The sequence below is a fragment of the Odocoileus virginianus genome, chromosome 13, assembly GCF_023699985.2.
Source record: "Odocoileus virginianus isolate 20LAN1187 ecotype Illinois chromosome 13, Ovbor_1.2, whole genome shotgun sequence".
NCBI classification, from domain to species: Eukaryota; Metazoa; Chordata; class Mammalia; order Artiodactyla; family Cervidae; genus Odocoileus; species Odocoileus virginianus.
Window position 1 is genome coordinate 46,768,799 of NC_069686.1, and position 17,956 is coordinate 46,786,754.

Here is a 17,956-nt window from a genome sequence, read left to right on the forward strand (position 1 = left end):
GATGACAAAGCTTCTGTGTTGTAAATAAAAATGCTGATTAAGCTTGGAAGGTACAGTATTTAAGAAATTATGATTAAAATGTTTAACACAGAGATGAGAAAGCATAATTTGTGGATTTCACTTCTCTTTTCCACATGGAACTCTCACCAGTGAAATGTCTAAAGTCAGCTCAATTCTTAGTGGAAACTATTGTACTCTATGAAAGTAGCATGCATAATTATAGACTAATTGAATGTTTTTTCTCCTTTCTCTGTGTCAGCAGAAGTAGAGAAGTAAACTACTAAGCTCCATAAGGATGAAAATTTACAAAAGTTGTGCATACCAAATTGTTTTTGGTAGCAACAAAGAAAAACTTTCATTGTGATAAAAATAACTATTCCTATCCATAAAAAATAACTATTTTAATCTACATTTAGCTAATATAATTTATTTTTCATTCTTAATGATTTAGCAGTGTTTACTGAGTGTCTATTTTGTTCATGTAAAATATGATACTAAATAGAAAAAAAGGATTGAAGAAATTGCTGCAGTCCCTAACTTAAGGAGCATATATGTAATAATAAGAGCAGTATACATACATATATATCTTATAATATCCAATAGTTTCTCCTATCTCTTTTACCAAGTCAGATTTTGTATATACAAGTTAATTCAGGTCTTAGTTGCTTTGGGTCTGAAATAGCCTCAAATTATTGAGTAAATATGTGGCTTTGGGCTGATTTCATAAACTTATTAAGCTTCAATCCTCATCAATAAAATATGAACTGAGATAGTAACCACCAGATAAATTAGTATGAGATTAAATTTGGTATGATACATACAATACATGCATATCCTGTGTATCATAAGCATTCAGGAAGTGTTAACTCTTCATGAGAGTTAACTACCATTGTTTATTAAAAAAAAAAAAGGTAAAAGGATGAATGAATGGTGAGTGATGAAAACCCTTGTGAGTTCTGATAGAAAGTTTAATAGAGAGTCATTAGTTTGCAAGTGCTTCCCTAATATTTGTATTCTTCATCTTTCTTGCTCAAAATACCAAAAGTGTTACGCTTTGTCTGGACAAATGCGGTTGATCTTAGTTGGTCTCCCTGAAAGTCTTTTTGCTCTTATCTAATCTACTGTCTACACCAGAGGCAGAATAATCTTTAAACTACAAAGCAATAATGACATTTGTATGCTTTAAAAATTAATAATTTACTACTACTTTCAGAACAGACTCATGACCTTGGCCTATAGGAAGGAAGGCCCTACATATTTGCCCTTCGGTCGTTTCTCATCAGGCTCCTCATGGGATCTTCTCCCTAGATGTCTGAGTGATAATCATGCTCACCTAACCTCTTCTCCTTTTTCCAGCACTTCCTCTTTCCCCTTCCTCAGCTTTTGCACCATGCATCCCCACTGTCAAAAGCTTTACCTTCTCTTTTCATTGTACTACCTATTCATCCTTACTTCTCTCAGGAAAATCTTCCCAGGTAGCACAGTATAGATGTTATCATTTCTAGTAATATTTCTATCATATTTCTTTTATTTTGTGGATTTAAAAATATTTATTGAAATTTAAGCAGATATAAATCTTAAAACCTGACTCTTCAAAAAGGAACAAAGTAAAGCAGTCTCACTTGGCTACTGTTGCTATAACAAGCTTCCCAGGTGGAACTAGTGGTAAAGAACCTGTCTGCCAATACAGGAGACAGCCAGTTCAATCTCTGGGTCAGGAAGATCCCCTGGAGGAGAAAATGGCAACCCACTCCAGTATTCTTGCCTGGAGAATCCCACTGACAGAGGGGCCTGGTGAGCTACAGTCCATGGGGTTACAAAGAGTTGGACTTGACTGAAGTGACTTAGAACATGTGCACCTTATAACAAAATACCATTAACTGGGTGATTTAAACAACAGGCATTCATTTCTCATGGTTCTAGCTGAGGAATCTGAGCTCAGCATGCCAGCATGTTCGGGTTCAAGTGACAACCTCTTCCTGGCTCGCAGTGGTTTCTTTCTTGCTGCATATCCTCCATGAAGACCAAGAGAGAGCTTTGTCTTCTTCCTATAAGTGCACTGATCCCATCACAGGGCCCTCACCTGCATGACTTCATCTAACTGAATTACCTCTCAAAGGTTCCACCTACAAGCATCACATGGTGGGTTACAAGGTTAAGATTTCAACATATGAATTTCAGGGCTACACAAACATTCAGTCCATAACATTATTTTAGGTGATCTTCTATACTCCTGAAACATTAACTATGGAATAACATGTTATTTCCAAAGAAATACAAATGAGGAATGCTAAATTACACTTTTACACTTTTAAAAATCATCAATCTTTTCAGATTTCCTATAGGGTAAAAACACTGGAGGTGGGCATGGCAACCCACTCCAGTATTCTTGCTTAGAGAATTCCCATGGACAGAGGAGCCTGGTGGGGTACAATCCATCGGGTTGTGAAGAGTCAGACGTGACTGAGCGACTAAGCACAGCACAGCACGTAGGATACAAAGTCCATTTTAACCTTAGTTTTCCCCATGCTGTAGTTCTGTAGTGTGTGTGTGTGTGTGTGTGTGTGTGTGTGTGTGTGTGTGTGTGTTTGGAGGGGTGAAGGTAAGGTGAAAACCACTATTATACAGCAATGTGTCTTGCACTTACATCAGTAAAATTGTTCTAAGCACAGAGCCAGGAGAACATATAGAATTCTCTTCTCCCTTTGTAAAATAAAGTGTTCTAATATGTGACAGATCAAGAAAGACATCTTTTTACATCTTTTTATCATCTTTAAAGAAGATAAATTTTGGATATAGTTGCTTTTTTTTAAGCTAAACTTTTAAAATTGATTTTACTTAATCTCAAGAAACTTTGGATAGCTCATGTGTCTGTCAATTTGTAAAGAAATATATATATATAAATATATATTTAATCTAAAATGATAAGCAGTTAGATTTGTGTGGTAAGATTGTTATTTATTTTACTTTTCTGCTTTTCTCTGTTTTATAATTCTTGCTTTTTAAAGTGAATTCCCAAACAGCAGCATCAGCAACAACACTTGGAAGTTTGTTAGAAATGAAGAATCTGAGGTTCCAATCTTAATTTATTGAATCTGAATATGAGTTTTAACAAATCTCAAAGTGAATTGTATGTACATTACTACTCGAGAAACATTGGCCTATAGAACAGAAATTACTTATATAATCAGAATAAAAATGAATTGTTTCTATAGAGAGTAAGTGCCAGTTAATTAAGAATGGATGAGGGAAAATTTTGGAAATTAGGAAGGTGACATTGTTAATAATCTCATAATAATTTAGAGTTTGATATAGGATGGAGTAGAGAAAGAGGACTATTTTTTTAAATGATCACATTCTCAGGATTATCTGTTTTCTCCAAAACACATCAATTTTAGAGGTCAATAAATGGTTTAACCCTAGAATGTTTTAATTCCTAAGAAGGCAATATGTGGCACTACGAAGGGTATTTGTTTCTTCAGGATCATTCCCATGAAGTCATCATTCATGTGAAAGTTCCTTTATAATTTATTTATTTTTTTCTGATTACAGGGAATAGTAACTTAGCTAGGTCTCTGTTTAACATATTTAATACATCAAGGCCAAAGAATCTAATTGATTTATTTATTTCTACAAAAATATTCCTATTGAGTTTTCTTAGCTTGATTTTTATATAAAAATAACTATTTTCTAATAGACCTGGAGGCAGAAATTACAAAAGTTACTATTAAACTTAGATGTGACAGGTAAATGAGATGTATCTATGTACATATATATATATGGCAATATAAGATAGTCAAAACATTTCTGCATACATCCTTATAACAGCCTTGTGAAATTGTTGAAACAGGTTTTAATCACCTCCAAAATAAAGATGAGAAAGCTACATTTTTTTTTTAATGTAAAGCATCTTCCCCAAACCCACTCTGCTCAGGAATGATCATGCTTCCATTTGTATGTGGGCCTAATGAGCCCTTCTCATTATAACACAATGATTTCTAAAATAGAGACAACTGAGTAAATTCTGTATCTATGAATTGGATGTTGATCATCAAGCCTTCCTGACTGTGATGTTGAAAGGCAAAAAGCCAATTTCTTTATTCAAAATATGTTCCAACATCACCATTTATGTATTTTGTCCACAATAAGGAGACAAAAATTTCTTCTAAATGAAACCAAGCAAAATAAATTATATCAATGCCTTGAGAGGTATTCTTTGAACTTTTTGCTGTCTTAGAGGCAAAGTATTATAAACTTCACTTCTTTAAAACTTAGAGTCCTTTCTTTCCCTCTTCTTTTGTATGTTTATTATTCAATTACTAAAATTATATCTCATTTCCTTGCTAGAAGAGAAAATTCATATTGGTTTCTCTCTTCTAGAAATCAGTACTTCATTCACCTAAGAGGTATGCTTAAATTTTAAACCATCCCTTATATCATTCACTGATTTTCTATAGAGTTCAGAGGAGTTATTTGGATAGGTCCCCTATGGATTAGATTTAGAAGCAAAAGATAAATAAAAATGACTGGACAACAAATATGTCTATTTTCTGATTTATCTTGTCCTTCTTAATGCTGTTGCAGTCATATATACTTAATGTTATTTCTGAAAATACATTTTTTTAATTACTAGCTTTTATTTTTAAAAAATTCAGATATGATTTATATACATTAAAATTTAAATATTTAAATTGTAAAAATCTTCACACACATACACATGCACATTTTCGGTGAGTCATCATCACATCAAGATAATGAACATAAGTGAGTTCTACAGATTTTATTTCCCTTTTTAATCCTTCTTTTTGCACTCTACTCCTTCCCACTCTATCCCCAGGAAGCATTTTTGTTGTGTTTTTTTTGTTGTTGTTGTTTCTGTTACTACAGATCATTTCTCATTTTGTAGAAGCTTATATGAATAGCAGCATATACTTTATACTCCCTTTTGTCTGGCTTCTTTCACTCAGCATGATTATTTTGAAATTTATCCACAGTGTGACATACATCAATAATTCATCCTTTTTATTTCTCAGTAGTATTACATTGACTGTGTTAAGGAAAACAGTATCTATGACTCTTGTTAAAATGGTAAATCAGACTTTATTCAGAACTATCAGGATGGATATAGAGATTACTGCAGTGGGGTTTTGCAGTAGAAGAGAGAGGCTGAGCTCAACTCTAAATAGAAGGAAAGTAGACATTTTAGCTCGGGAGCAAACAAGCTGTCAGTGGATGGACAATTAATATGAGGAATTGTCAGAGGTAAGGGAAAATCCTGGCTAAAGTGGCCTAACAAGATTCTTGGTCATGAGAGATATAAGTGATAAGAATTTGACCCCCAATCAAAATGTTTTTTATTTTGTTTTCTTGCCTAAATATACAGGCTATTAACCCTAGGATAATGTGTGATAGAAATAATAAGAATGATTATTCCTGTCCCATTCCTAGTTTTTTTCTATTCCTAGTTCCAGTCTGAGTTTCTGTCAGGAATGGATGTTAGATCCAACCAATAAATAATCTGCTTTTATGGAGATATTCCTAGGGGATTTCTTATTTTGCCTGTTAATGTGATAAATTATGCTGATAGGCTTTAAAAATGCTAACTAAACCTGTATTCCTTGGATAAACCTCACTGCATCATTATGTATTACTAATATTATTGATCCCAAAAAGCTATCTTTTACTTTCATTGATTTCCCCCTGCTTTTTTATTTCCTGTTTCGTATTTACTTGTTCTCTCTTCCAATTTTTATTTAATTTAGTAAGTGTGATTCTTGGACCCATGTAAATTTTGGAAACTCTTTTCTCTAATCCCTTTCAATGCTTCATGCACATGTGCAGGTACTTTTTTCAGTTCATTTCAGTAGCTCAGTGACATGTGATTCTTTGCAAACCAATGAACAGCAGTACGCCAGGCTTCCTTGTCCATCACCAACTCCTGGAGCTTGCTCAAACTCATGTACATCGAGTAGATGATACTGTCCAACCATCTGTCGTCCCCTCCTCCTTCTGCCTTCAATCTTTCTCAGCATCAGGGTCTTTTCCAATGAGTCAGTTTTTCACATCAGGTGGCCAAAATATTGGAGTTTCAGCTTCAGCATCAAGTCCTTTCAACGAATATTCAGGACTGATTTCCTTTAGGATGAATTGGTTGGATCTCCTTGCAGTCCAAGGCACTCTCAGGGTCTTGTCCACACCACAGCTCAAAAGCATCAATTCTTCAGCATTCAGCTTCTTTATGGTCCAACTCTCACATCTATAAACGACTACTGGAAAAACCATAGCTTTGACCAGCTGGACAAAGTAATGTCATTAGCAAAGTAATGTCTCTGCTTTTTAATATGCTGTCTAGGTTGGTTATAGCTTTCCTTTCGAGGAGCAAGCATCTTAATTTCATGACTGCAGTCACCATGTACAGTGATTTTGGAGACCAAGAAAATAAAGTCTGTCATTGTTTCCAAAGTTTCCTCATCCATTTGCCATGAAGTGATGGGACCGGACGCCATGATCTTAGTTTTCTGAATGTTGAGTTTTAAGCCAACTTTTTCATTCTCTTCTGTCACTTTCGTCAAGAGGTTCTTTAGTTCTTCTTCACTCTCTGCCATAAGGGTGGTGTCATCTGCATATCTGAGGTTATCAATATTTCTCCCAACAATTTTGATTCCAGCTTGTGCTTCATCCAGCCCAGCATTTCTCATGATATACTCTGCATATAAGTTAGATAAGCAGGGTGACAATATGCAGCTTTGATGTACTCCTTTCCCAATTTGGAACCAGTCTGTTGTTCCATGTCCAGTTCTAACTGTTGATTCTTGACCTTCATACAGGAGGTCTGCCTGAGAAAGGAGGCAAGTCATATGGCCTGGTATTTATTTCCATGTCTTTAAGAATTTTCCACACTTTGCTGTGATCCACACAGTCAAAAGCTTTGGCATAGTCAATAAAGCAGAAGTAGATGCTTTTCTGGAACTTTCTTGCTTTTATTATGATCCAACGGATGTTGGTAATTTGATCTCTGCTTCCTCTGCCTTTTCTAAAACCAGCTTGAACATCTAGAAGTTCACAGTTCACATACTGTTGAAGCCTGGCTTGGAGAATTTTGAGCATTACTTTGCTAGCATGTGAGATGAGTGCAATTGTGTGGTAGTTTGAACATTCTTTGGGATTGCCTTTCTTTGGGATTGGAATGAAAACTGACCTTTTCCAGTCCTGTGGCCACTGCTGAGGTTTTCAAATTTGCTGCCAAATTGAGTGTAGCATTTTAACAGCATCGTCATTTAGGATCTGAAATAGCTCAACCTGAATTCAATCACCTCCACTAGTTGTGTTCCTAGTGATGCTTCCTAAGGCCCACTTGACTTAGCATTCCAGGATGTCTGGCTCTAGGTGAGTGATCACACCATCCTGATTATCTGAGCTATGAAGATCTTTTTTGTATAGTTCTTATGTGTATTCTTGCTACCTCTTCTTAATATCTTCTGCTTCTGATAGGTCCATATTATTTCTGTCATTTTTTGTGCCATCTTTACATGAAGTATTCCAATGGTATCTCTAATTTTCTTGAAGAGATCTCTAGTCTTTCCCATTCTATCATTTTTCTCTATTTCTTTGTGCTGATCACTGAGGAAGGCTTTCTTATGTCTCCTTGCTATTCTTTGGAACTCTTCATTCAAATGTGTATATCTTTCTTTTTCTCCTTTGCCTTTAGTGTCTCTTCCTTTTTCCACTATTTGTAAGGCCTCCTCGGACAACCATTTTGCTTTTTGCATTTATTTTCCTTGGAGTTTTTATTGATCATTGCCTCCTGTACATGTCATGGATGTAGGAGATCATGTAGGATATCATGAACCTCTGTCCATATTTCTTCAGGCACTCTCTAATCCCTTGAATCTCTTTCTCACTTCCACTGTATAATTATAAGGGATTTGATTTAGGTCATACCTGAATAGTCTTGTAGCTTTCCCTACTTTCTTCAATTTAAGTCTGAATTTGGCAATGGGTTCATAATATGAGCCACAGTCAGCTCCAGGTCTTATTTTTGCTGACTATATAGAACTTCTATTTCTGCTTTATTGACTATGCCAAAGCCTTTGGCTGTGTGGATCACAATAAACTGTGGAAAATTCTGAAAGAGATGGGAATACCAGACCACTTGACCTGCCTCTTGAGAAACCTGTATGCTGGTCAAGAAACAACTGTTAGAACTTGACACAGAACAAAAGACTGGTTCCAAATAGGAAAAGTAGTATGTCAAGGCTGTATATTGTCACCTTATTTATTTAACTTACATGCAGAGTACATCATGAGAAATGCTGGGCTTGAGAAAACACAAGCTGGAATCAACATTGCCAGGAGAAATATCAATAACCTCAGATATGCAGATGACATAACCCTTATGGCAGAAAGTGAAGAAGAACTAAAGAGCCTCTTGATGAAAGTGAAAGAGGAGAGTGAAAAAGTTGGCTTAAAAATCAACATTCAGAAAACTAAGATCATGGCATCCTGTCCCATCACTTTATGGCAAATAGATGGGGAAACAGTGGCTGACTTTATTTTTCTGGGCTTCAAAATCACTGCAGATGGTAACTGCAGCCATGAAATAAAAAGATGCTTACTCCTTGGAAGGAAACTTATGACCAACCTAGACAGCATATTAAAAAGCAGAGACATTACTTTGTCAACAAAGGTCCGTCTAGTCAAGGCTATGGTTTTTCCAGTGGTCGTGTATGGATGTGAGAGTTGGACTGTGAAGAAAGCTGAGCACCGAAGAATTGAAGATTTTGAAGTGTGGTTTTGGAGAAGACTCTTGAGAGTCCCTTGGACTGCAAGAAGATCCACCCAGTCCATCCTAAAGGAGATCAGTCCTGGCTGTTCATTGGAAGGACTGATATTGAAGTTGAAACTCCAATACTTTGGCCACCTGATGAGAAGAGCTGACTAATTGGAAAAGACCCTGATGCTGGGAAAGTTTGAAGGCAGGAGGAGAAGGGGACGGTAGAAGATGAGATGGACCGACTCAATGGACATGGGTTTGGGTGGACTCAGGCAGTTGGTGATGGACAGGGAGGCCTGGTGTGCTGCAGTTCATGGAGTCACAAAGAGTTGGACATGACTGAGTGACTGAACGGAACTCAACTGATAGAACTTCTGCATCTTTGGCTGCAAAGAATATAGTCAATCTGATTTTTGTATTGACCATCTGATGATGTCCATGTGTAGAATTTTCTCTTTTGTTGTTGGAAGAGGGTGTTTGCTATGATGAGTGCGTTCTCTTGGCAAAACTCTTTTAGCCTCTGACCTGCTTTGTTTTGTACTCCAGGGCCAAATTTGTCTGTTACTCCAGGCATCTCTTGACTTCCTGCTTTTGCATTCCAGTCCCCTATAATGAGAAGGATATCTATTTTGGGTATTAATTCTAGAACGTCTTGTAGGTCTTCATAGAACCTTTGAACTTCAGCATTGCCAGTTGGAGTATGGACTTGGATTACTGTGATATTGAATGATTTGCCTTGGAAATGAACAGAGATCATTCTGTCATTTGGGGGATTGTACCCAAGAAGTGCATTTCAGTTTTTTGCTGACTATGAGGGCTACTCCATTTCTTCTAAGGGATTCTTGCCACAGTAGTAGATATAATGGTCATCTGAGTTAAATTTGCCCATTCAGTACTGTTGCCTTGAGAACCCCATGAACAGTATGAAAAGGCAAAAGGATATGACATTGAAAGATGAACTCCCCAGGTCTGTAGGTGCCCACTATGCTACTGGAGAAGAGTGGAGAAATAACTCTAAAAAGAATGAAGAGACAGAGCCAAAGCAAGAAGAACACCCAGTTGTAACTGGTGATGAAGGTAAAGTCTGATGCTGTAAAGAGCAATATTACATAGGAACCTGGAATTTTAGGTCCATGAATCAAGGCACATGTGCTTGGTATATGGCTGAATACTCCAGGAGGACCCTTGCAGATATCCAGAGTTCTCCCTCTGGTACATTCCCTTCTCTAACACTCAGCCTTGTGAGATCTAACCATATCACTCTCCCATAACTCCCATAACTCTTAGCTCTCTCCACTCAGAGTTCCCTGATCTCTGTTGAGTCCCTCTGCACTGTGTCACTATTGGTCACTGTCTCAGGTTACAAACTGTGGAGGTTATGGGACTCACTTGGTTTATTTCCTGTTACATAGGAATCACTGTCATTTCTTACCTGATATCCAATTTGTTGAAAAGGCTTGTTGTATATATTTTGCTTAGGTTTTTAGTTGTTTTATTGGGAAGGGAAATCTAGTCCCTTTTACTTCATCTTGATCTGAGTGAAACTTTTTGGTCTTTACTTTTAAATTTTCTTTGCCATTGCATGGATATCCTGCTAAATCATTTGTGTCATCTAAAGGAATAACCTGTATAAAATTGTATTGTGTATTTTGTATACAGTTTTGAAGGCTTAATGAGTATTTACTACATATCTAATGATTTCTTAATAAAAATGTTTGATAGTAATAACAGTTAATCTCATAGTTTTGTCTTGATTTTTGTTTATAATACTAAACGTACACAATTGCTTAAAGTGAATGACTATTAGATAGAAATATACTTCAAAATATTAAGTAAGCATGTTACAAAAGGTAAGGATGGCTATGATATTTAAAATAAACCTTAATACAGTCAGTGAAATGTATTTTTATCTGATTATTTCAATTGATTAAAATAAACTAATAATCTCTTTTTTTGAGCAAAATAATATGCAGATAGTTTCATTTTTAAAAATATGATATTTTACTTTATTTCAGGTGATTGTCAGATCTGGGCCAGGAACTTTTCTCAGTCTGGCTGTATATGACAATTATATATTCTGGTCAGATTGGGGAAGAAGAGCTATCTTGCGTTCTAACAAGTACACAGGAGGAGATACAAAAATTCTTCGTTCTGATATTCCACATCAACCAATGGGTATCATAGCTGTTGCCAATGACACCAATAGCTGTAAGTTACAATAGAAAGCAAATTCATTTTTAATTATATAATCTCTCAAAAACATATATATATATTTAAGTAATACTTAGCTGGATTTTGTTTTCTTACTGTTTCTAGGGCTAGTATTCAGGCTTTGACCATTGAATATATTGAAATTGTCTGAACATTTTATGGAAATTTTGTACTTCTTAATTTATCACCAGGGGAACAATTCACTTTTAATTATTAGTTTCTGGATATCTATTTCACACTTTCTCACTCCTCTTATTTTTGATCATTCAAATCAAGTTGTTTCCAAGATAATAATACTTGTTTGATAAACAAGCTTTGCATCTGGCCTAAACATTTTCTTTTAATCACTGGAATACCTACAAAATTGCAGTTTGTAGTATATGTGTAGTTTCTAGAGATACCAGTGTATTGAATGACAAATATGTTAGAAAATGTAGAGATTTGTTACATATTTTTAAATGTACTTATCATTTGGAATCTTTAGCTTTCCAAAAGTTCTGAATCTTCCTTGTTCATGAGATATCTTGAGAGATTGAGGTTGTCTAACAGTTTACTGTTAATCTATATTAACACAGTACAGGACTTCAATATAAAATGACACCAATTAAACGCCTTTATTGCAGGTGAACTTTCTCCATGTGCATTATTGAATGGAGGCTGCCATGACTTGTGCCTTTTAACTCCTAATGGAAGAGTGAATTGTTCCTGCAGAGGGGATCGAATGTTGCTGGAAGACAACAGATGTGTGAGTAAGTAAAGAGAATTAAGATGTGATGTGACACGTAAATTACTCAAAATGGCACACGTGGACATTGGAATTGTTTTAGTGTATGTATGAAGTTGTACTCTCCTCCGATATTAGAGACGCTGTTGGCTTATCTCTCTATTCTAGAAAGAGCTGCTTACCATTCTACCTATAGCACTATGTGATAGGTAATAATAACCCAAATAGTGATGAGTGTTGTATTCCCTGATTATGGCTGGAAGATGTTGGGCAAATGGGAGAAATGCCTGTATACAATGATATCTGAAAACTTGGAGTTATGACTTTAAGAATTCAGTCAATAGCAAAATTAATTAGAGCCAAAAGAAAACCAGTGTACAGGCAGTAGCTTAGTAGTGAACCCACTCACAGTCGGTCAGAGTATGTAAATGAGAAAGAATGGCTCACCCTTTATTTGTAGTCATTTCTGAACTGTTAATTAAAAATGTAGCATCGCAGCCTTGTGTGATGTTTATACCTTCCAAAGGCATTAGAATCTTTAATTAGTACCATTACTGTACATACTTACAAGCTAAGTTTCCCAAACTGTTACTACCGTAAATAATGGTTCAAGTGTTCTAATAATGTCATGAAAATCATCCAGTAACATAAAAAGGGTTAATTTCTCTTTAACATCAAGACTAGATGTGAGTAAGAATGACAGGAGAGAAGCGTCTTGGAAAACTGTAAATTGGTAAATTCTTAGGATGTGTTCAGTTATTTTTTTCTTCTCATCTGTATACTTATTTCCTATCTTTCATCTTAGAAAATCAATAGAGTTGGATATGTCTACATTATAAAAATAAGAATCATAAGCTGAAAGTATTTTTCAATCACATCTTTTGTCTTTTTTCAGTCTTTGTATACCAGGAGGATCTTCTCTTTTGCCTGTTCTTTATTTTAATACAAACAAGTGTGATTCTTGGACACATGTACATTTGGAAACTTTTTTCTAATACAAACACTTTGACATAATTTTTTAACCAGGAAAACTACTGTACCTAATGCAGGAACATACACATATTTTCTCACTGTATATTGGCACATAATCCAAAAGGGCATTTCTTAGCAAAATAAGTAAAAGACTTTAAGAATGTGTCGAGGCAAACAAGGGAATGACGTAATTGGTCAGTAGATAGCTGATTTCAATAATTTGGGCCACAATTCCAATATTTCTTCATTACCTAACACTTCCCTGAATTGCTCAAGCAATTGCTTAAACTCTCTATTTGTTTGCCTTTGTGGTTTCAGCTGTAATTGTCTGGATCCGATGCCATCTGTAAGCCTGGAGTGTTAGCCATGCATTAGAATCACTCATGTTTCTTTCACAGGTCACTGCAGGCCAATAGTAAACCAATGCCTCTGGTCAAAACAGCAAGGCTTATTTATATACAGTAGATTCCTGTCCTTGCAGCAAAATAGACTAGATCCATCTGTCCCTACTAAGCCACCTGTGTCTCACTATTGATGTGAGGGAATGAATCAGACAGAAAACTGTAGTGTTAAAACAAGCATAGTTGTATTCACGTGGAACTGTAGAGTGATACTGGATTCTTCAGAACTGACAAATCTTTACAGAAGTATCTTGTATCCAATGTGCATTCATATTGAAATTCTGTGGTTCAGCAGAGAGATTGAAAAGTAACTCTTGGCTTCTTCTTGTCAAATCTATCTTTGGGAAATGATGATGTTTCTGTTATATTGGGGTCCACATCGGAATTAGTTCACCCAGAGCAGTTTATGAATGCTAACGGCAGCATTACAAGGGTGAAAGGTTATTTACTAACACCTACTTGAGGGCAAAGGAGAGAAAACCATTTGTTGTCATAACTCTTGAGAAAAAAAGATTAGGCAATTCCATTTTACATGACATTGCTAACCTTATTAACACCCATAACAGAAATAAGAATAGCAAATATAATTAGATGAAGCAATTACCTTGTAAGAGAATGGAGGACAGCTGAACCACAGTTTTTGTTTCTAGAGAGAGGCAGAAAATACTCAATACTATTTCTTCAAATGAACATACCTAAATAAGAATTGTGCTCATATAATATTTTTTTTGCATAATAAACCATATTTACCATAAATATTATCATCTTTTCCTCAAAGGTACAGTGATTATAAAACCAAAATATAGCATTTTCTATCATAGCGATTATTTTTCACTGGCAATGAGAAACTAAACAGTATGTGTTTAAAATAGATAAAACAAGTTAGGAATGCTAATGTATTCTTGGTAAATGGATGAATTTTATACAGTTCATGATCTAAGGTGATTGTGAGCAGTAAGTCAGCACTCTTCTTGAAGATAATAATTCTTTAAAGTGAATAGTATTTTTAGACTCTTAATTTCTTGTTATTTCCTCTAAAATGGCATTCTACCTTAGCTACTGACTAGAAATTTAGACTGCACCATGAAAAACAAAATTAACTTTAGAGAGGGCTATCATTTAATAAGTTAAATTATAAGTTGTTAATAGATAGATAGATAGAGAAAATATAAATATTCTGTAAAAATGGTTACATTCTAGGAATAATAAAGAAACAAAACACTGGGAACTTCAAAGAGTATTAGTGTCTGTTTAATTGAATATTCCTGAAATAAATCCTAAAAGCTGATAGCAAATTATAAAATTAAACTATATTTCCTGCATTAGTAGAGATAAATGAATTCTAATGACCTCCAACATAATTAATATGACTTACTTTCCTTGTATGGTTTTTCTACAAGCAATAGATTGAGTGCTGCACTGTGCTAAGTCGCTTCAGTTGTGTTAGACTCTTTGAGACACTGTGGACCGTAGCCCACCAGGCTCCTCTGTCCATGGGATTCTCCAGGCAAGAATACCGGAGTGGGTGGCTGTGCTCTCCTCCAGGGGATCTTTCTGATCCAGGGATCTAACCCGCATCTCTTACATCTTCCGCATTGGCAGGCAGGTTCTTTACCACTAGCCCCACCTGGGAAGCCCAATAGACTGAGTATATGCAAGCAGACAGCACATAATGCAGCAGAAACATTGCACTCCAAAAGCTTGCTAGTAAATCAATTGTTTAAGAACGAAAATAAAGAAGTGGGATAGTGTGGGAGGTGGGAGGCAGCATCAAGAGGGACAAGACATATGTATGCCTACGGCTGATTCATGTTGATGTATGGCAGAAACTAACAGAATATCATAAAGCAATTATCCTCCAATTAAAAATAAATACATTTTTGAAAAATGTCTATTTTCCCCAAAAGAGATCATTCTAAAACATGGGTCACAAATTGGCATTCCAGGGATGAAACCTAGCTGTAGAAAAGCTTCCTTGTACTCATGGCTGTTTTTTTTACTCACAAGTTGGTCAAATCACATGCAAACTCGGGCTTTAAATTTCTTCTAAGAATCCTGGCACTTAGAAGTGGAACAATATGGCAGTGGTTAACTGGAGCCCATAAGCATCTGCTTCATGTGCTTTTCAGTTTATCTTTGTCCTTCACCAGCACCCCCTACAGATTCCCATGCATTTCAAGGAGTAGGTGCTGATCACATGTGGCAGGAAAAGAGAGTTTTCTCCCTGGTACCTCTCACAATGTAAATAGCACAAAAGGCTCTGTCTATTCTATAGGGAATAATTTCAGCAATTCTAATACTTCTGAGTGATAGAAATTGTTACAGAGATTTTTTTCAGCAGGTAGTTGGGGAGGAAGGACATTTGGAGGTGAGACTTCAGTGAAATGAATCAATTCAAGGCATCCAAGATGAGAACTCTATACTCTAAAAAATTTCAGTGTATTGAAGAATATATGAGATTTCAATAAGAAAATACAAAATCACTCTCAGTATGTACAGAGCTTATTTCACTGGCTCTTTTTAAACATTTTTTTTTTGGATAAAGTGCTAAGCAAGATACATAAATATAGTCACCCAAATTTAAGCTCCTCCTTCTTTCCACACATGTACAGTCACTAAATAATTAACAAAATCCACAAACATACTTTAAACACAAAGATAAAGTGAGGCAACTTATGAACATTTGCAAAGGGAGTTTGAAAACAACACAATAAATTCATCCCTCTTAATTTTTTTGTAAAGAAATTCCATAAACAATTGCCCTTCATTAATTTTTATATAAACAAATTTTAATTATTTTTATGACTAAGATTAAAGTAAACAATTGTTATGACATCAAAAATGTTTGTTGTTGCATGAAATATTGACTTTTTTTCTTTTCAGCTAAAAATTCTTCCTGCAATATTTATTCAGAATTTGAGTGTGGAAATGGAGAATGTATTGATTATCAGCTCACCTGTGATGGCATTCCTCATTGTAAGGATAAATCAGATGAAAAACTGCTCTACTGTGGTAAGCTTTCAATGTTCGATTTTCTCATTTCAGAGATGTTTGCAATTATTTTTATAGTTTTTAGTAAGATTGTCTCCATTTGGTTTGTGTGTGTGATTTTCTTACTGCCTCTCATTAACATGTAGATTAACAATTGATTTGGCTTATTCTTATTCAAATTGGGCACCGCATTTCCTACCCAATATACATGATGTTAATTGAAGAATTTCCTCATAGTTTCCATGTTTGAAGTATAAATTTAAATACACAGGAGCCTGTTTTGCACTGCCTAGTTATTAGTCATTAGCAAAAGGCTTTAGGATTACATTTAAAGATGTCAGAAGTATTAGTTATTGACTGGATTTTGCGGGTTTACCCTGCAGCAAACGTCCACCAAGAGTCAATAGCATATTGTTGTATTGGTATCACAGTCTTACTCATTCTAAATAATTTTGCCTCTAGGATTATCCCAGGGCTATTGTCCTTAGATACAAAGGCTACTTGCTTTAGCCCTGGTGTCCATTAAGTATGGAATTCCAGCAGTTGTGCCTCTGAGGCTGACACCAAATGATAGTCAACCTTTCCCTCTCCCATAGAAATATAAACTGGCTTTTGGACTCTATAGTAAGCAACTATTACTCGCCTTCATTTCAACAATATTTTTTCCAAAAGCATGCATCTATGTAATCACTAATAGTTGATGTAGAATTGATCTAGAATATTTCTAAACTGGTCTGATTTATTTTTATGCTGTATAGTATTGGTATTATATGCTCTTCAAAATTTAGGTATCTATATCTGGAATTGTTGTATTTGGCTTCTGTATTTCTCCTTTGTTTTATTTCTGGTCAAAGAAAGTTATAACAAGAGTAAGGTGGATTTTGGGAAATTCACAAGTTTTTTCACTCTTTTACATCACAGAGTAAACATCCTTGGTTAAAATGATAGTCAAATGTAATTTGTCTGTAATCAACATGTAACTAAATCTTAGGGAATTTACCTCAAATGATGCATTTACCAGAATTAGTAGCTATGTCCTGTACATCATGAAAATATTAAAGCATATAAAAATGTGATAATAATCAGCTTACAAATTCACATTATTATGAATTGGCTTGAGAATATATTTCACATTATTTTTATCTTCTTAGAAGGCAGATAATATTTGTCTGAAAAAGGGTTAGCAAGCTTTTTCTGTAAAGGGTAAGCTGCTATTTTGTGGTTTTGTGGGTCATATATGCTTTTGTCACATATTCTAGTGTTTTAAACAATCTTTTACAAATGTAAAAATCATTATTAGTTCCAGAGCCAGACAAAATCAGGTTCACATGCTGCATTTGGCCTGTGGCCTGTAGTTTGACAATTTCAGATTTCAGATTTTAGAATCACATTTGGGTTTAAATGTTTGTTCCCAAATCTGCTAGTTTGTGACTAGTATGAGGAAAGGCCATTACGTCTCCTATATTTCAGTTTCTCACTACAAATCCCCCCTGGTGGCTCAGCTGGTAAAGATTCCGCATGCAATGCGGGAGACCTGGGTTCGGTCCCTGGGTCAGGAAGATCCCCCGGCAGAATGCTTGGCAACCCACTCCAGTATTCTTACCTGGAGAATCTCCATAGACGGAGGAGACTGGAGGGCTACAGTCCCTGGGGTCTCAAAGAGTCAGACACAACTGAGAGACTAAGAACAACACGGCACGCTACAAAGCAAACCTAGCTGGAATGGTGGTTGGGAACATTAAATATATAAATATATATATATATATATATATATATATGTATGCTCAATATAGAGCCTCACACAAAACAAGCTTTCAGTAAATGGCAGCTATTATTATTGTGAGTGGTACCTTCTGCCCCAAATCAGAAAATATCAGGAGATTC

At 35.5% G+C, this 17,956-nt stretch overlaps 1 protein-coding gene across 1 annotated transcript in view; it reads left to right on the plus strand.

Annotated features, from left to right (window-relative positions):
* Positions 1 to 17,956, plus strand: part of LRP1B (LDL receptor related protein 1B) — a 2,064,747-nt gene that overhangs the window by 1,720,292 nt on the left and 326,499 nt on the right. The window contains 3 exon segments of the mRNA XM_070476260.1: positions 10,789 to 10,981; positions 11,608 to 11,733; positions 15,965 to 16,093. Coding sequence (XP_070332361.1) covers positions 10,789 to 10,981; positions 11,608 to 11,733; positions 15,965 to 16,093 — 448 coding nt within the window.